Source organism: Phytophthora parasitica (genome assembly GCF_000247585.1).
Source record: "Phytophthora parasitica INRA-310 unplaced genomic scaffold supercont2.29, whole genome shotgun sequence".
Lineage (NCBI taxonomy): Eukaryota > Oomycota > Peronosporomycetes > Peronosporales > Peronosporaceae > Phytophthora > Phytophthora nicotianae.
Genome location: NW_008649015.1, coordinates 545,724 through 548,982, shown reverse-complemented (window position 1 = coordinate 548,982; position 3,259 = coordinate 545,724). Strand labels below are relative to the sequence as shown.

The window sequence follows — 3,259 nt, the reverse complement described above, 5'->3', positions numbered from 1 at the left end:
GGTGTTGTCTTTTACATACATGTAATTACAATGCTCTTAGCTACTACAGTGTCCTAAACCACGTTCTTTTTCTTGCAGCTTAAATCGTACATGTAGCTGTTGCAAATCATGTCACGTTGCATTTACCCATTTCAATTCCTACATGTCAAATCTCAGCTAATGACGGTAACTACTCACTCTGTAAGGATTCGTTTTGTTTTAGCCAATTATAATCCTTGTCACTTTAGCCAATCCGGGTGCAGCTGTATCGTATTGAGCCTTTTTATACCCATCCAGGCCTCCAAAACGTTTGGCTAAAGTTATTTTCCAGCCAGTTCAGACTAACTGTGTTTGAGCCAATCAAACGAACTTCCAGTCTGTACAATGTCCCTTTTCTACCAAACCCCTTAACACCCCTTTTTATACCGATACTACATCTAAAAGTCAAATTCCAGGCTGTAATACTAACTTTTTTAGAACCAATAAGGACTTTGATCGGTTTTAGCCAATCAGAAGACGTCCCCGGCATAATAATGTCTTTTTTCTACCCAACTGTGTGTTGTTTGGATGCTCCACTATTTTTATCCCCACGCAGAGCCAACTTCCCGCCAATTACTTTATCTGAACCAATCAGAAGAAGTTCCTGTCTCAAACATGCCCTTTTTAACTAACCTCTCCTACACGGCCCTTTTCTGCCTAACTACGTTGCTACCCCTTTTTTACCAACCCCGGTTTTCCAAACGCATTTTCCAGCCCGCAACGATATTTTCCGATTTTCAGCCAATCGGTATCGTTTTCTTTTGTAACGCTGTGGCAAGACGACGGACAGACGGACACGTTACGATCTTAACCCCTTTATTACCGCATATTCGGGTCACAAGCCGCCATATTATACGTCGTAACTTACAGCATACAATTATCTAGGAATTTGTATCAACCTGTCCTTTCCACTCGGCTGGTCATTAAGATGGGACTATAAGTTATGAAGAGATTTCTGATTTCTACGTCGTAACACTTACGACGTACCTCAGCATCATTAGCTTACAAGTTCGCAGATACAACTTAGCCGATCGTATGTGATCGGATTTATAACCCACAAACACAGTTATAACCGGAGCTACACATCACAGCAATCAAATGAAACTCAACAAAATGCATTAGCATTGCTAGAAACTGTACGAAAGACCCACTATATCTCTTCCTTCTCCTCAGACAGGATTTCCCGGCGAGTCTTCTTTCGCACTCCAGCAGCCTTGCGTGCACGGCGCAGAACGACACGCTTACCCAGGTGACTCGAAATTGACGCGCCACACTCGAAGTCGTCGTGCCACACTTGAAAACACGTTGTATCCGTACCTCTGCGCGCCTTCGGACAGAGGAAGCACTTTGCATCGCCCTGCGAGCAGTCTTCGCAGTAGTAAGTAGTCTGGTAGCTTTTCTTCTGCTCACCTCGATACAGAGAGCACACCTTGCAGGAGCGCTGGCGACGCTTTTGAACGCCCGAAACGATCACTCAATCATCAAGGTTCTTGTGGACGTGGGAAGTGTTGCGGCGACGCTTGGGCGCAATCGGAGACGGTGTTGGCGCTGATGTTTTGAAGTCTTCGTCCGTGAGCTGCGTGAGCTGCTTGTGCAGCATCTTGTACCAGTCCACGCGCTTCATAGGGGCGACACCGTCAAGGCGACAGGCCTCCTTATGTGTCAGATAAGCGTTGACAAGCGCTAGATCAAAAAGACCTAAGAACAGTCCTTTATAATACTTTCGGAACCTAAAAGAAGTCTGGACGGAGAACGTTTGGAGGCGGAGTTGATCGTGCACATCAACTCCGCCCATCCAGCGTTGGTAATCGGTCACCAGTTTAGGACAGCCAAACGTCGCCTGCCCCACCGCCTTCAGCTTTCTCTTGATGCTATCTTCGGTCATTGACACCCCAGTGGCCAGGTAGTGCACCGGTTTGCGGTCCCACCAGTGGCATGCAACCATGGTGGGCACTGCAACAGACCGTGAGAACTTGAATGACCCGCGTTCAACTGTGGCTGGTCTTGTCTTCCGTCGTTCAACGACATTCTTGTCGAACCCCAGCCTCGACGTCATGATTGTTCCAATATGTAGATCGACATGGAAAGTAGCTGGATGGCGAGCGCGACTGAGGTGTAGAATCTGTCGACAATAATGATACGAAATCCGGAGTCGTTCTCATCCAATACAGCCTTCAAATTTCGAATTACGGCCGCTGCTCCTGTCTTGTGATCAAACGCCTGACTTGTACTTTCATGGTTTTGACGCTTGCCTACATATATCTCGAATCTAAAGTCGTAAGTGACAACATAATGCATGTGTTAGACCATCAAGTCGCAACTTACGACTTTGCAAAAGTTATAAACAAACAACGCACCTGTGGCAGTAAGCAGACACTGCGTCGCACGTCATGAACATCTTGGTGCCATAGCGATGCGGCTTGTCCGGCATAAACATTCGGGTCCCGTTGCGCTTGGACGTTGCTGGAAGCACACCTTCATCGAATGAGATTATGTTAGCCACTGACCATGCAGCTAGGAATTTCCTTAGAAGAACGTCAACTACAGCTCGCAGCTTCCACAACTTGTCCCTCTTGTTTGCTGTGTCATTGTTGCAGAAATGTAGGTCTCGTAGGATAGAAGTACAGCGATTTCGAGGAATAAAATTGCCAAACCGCCCCGCCGAAAGCGCGCCATCATCAGCCATTGCCCAATGATCTGAAAACGGACGGGTTGGACTGAGCATATGAGCTACAAGTAAACCCATGACACAAAGAACTTCGCGCGGTACGTAATCAGGTTCGACTCGTATGCGGCGGCGAACATCCCTTAGCAATTGGCCTGGTACGCTGCGCCCTTCACGAATAAGCCGTGCGCGTTCTTGACGCGCCTTTTCCTCGAGGTGTGATCTTTGGTATCGGTGTCTCACTCGTGATGAATGTCCACAGGTTCGTCGGCATAAAATAGAATAGCAATTCCAATGGCGAGCCCTTTTTAGCACGAAGCGCTTCCACTGGTCTAGCCGCTTGATCCCTCATACCCTTGAACGCGTTGCTGTCGGTTTCGTACTCGGAGGATACAGGGGTCCATGCCATGAAACGTAGTGTGTCTGGGCTCATGTCTTCGATAGATAGAGAACCACCCAAGCAATCAATAAACGCTGCATCCATAAGAGGCGCCTCTTCTTCATCGGATGACAAGTCATCATCAACTTGTCTGAACACAACATCACCATCGTCATCTGATCCACAGCCATCCGACT

The 3,259-nt window shown here is 47.5% G+C and overlaps 1 protein-coding gene across 1 annotated transcript in view; it reads right to left on the bottom strand.

Annotated features, from left to right (window-relative positions):
- Positions 1-2,855: 2,855 nt before the first annotated feature.
- Positions 2,856-3,259, bottom strand: part of PPTG_12083 (hypothetical protein) — a gene marked incomplete at both ends in the record, with an annotated part of 1,234 nt that continues 830 nt past the window's right edge. The window contains one exon of the mRNA XM_008908292.1: positions 2,856-3,208. Coding sequence (XP_008906540.1) covers positions 2,856-3,208 — 353 coding nt within the window. The remainder of the gene's footprint in view (positions 3,209-3,259) is intronic.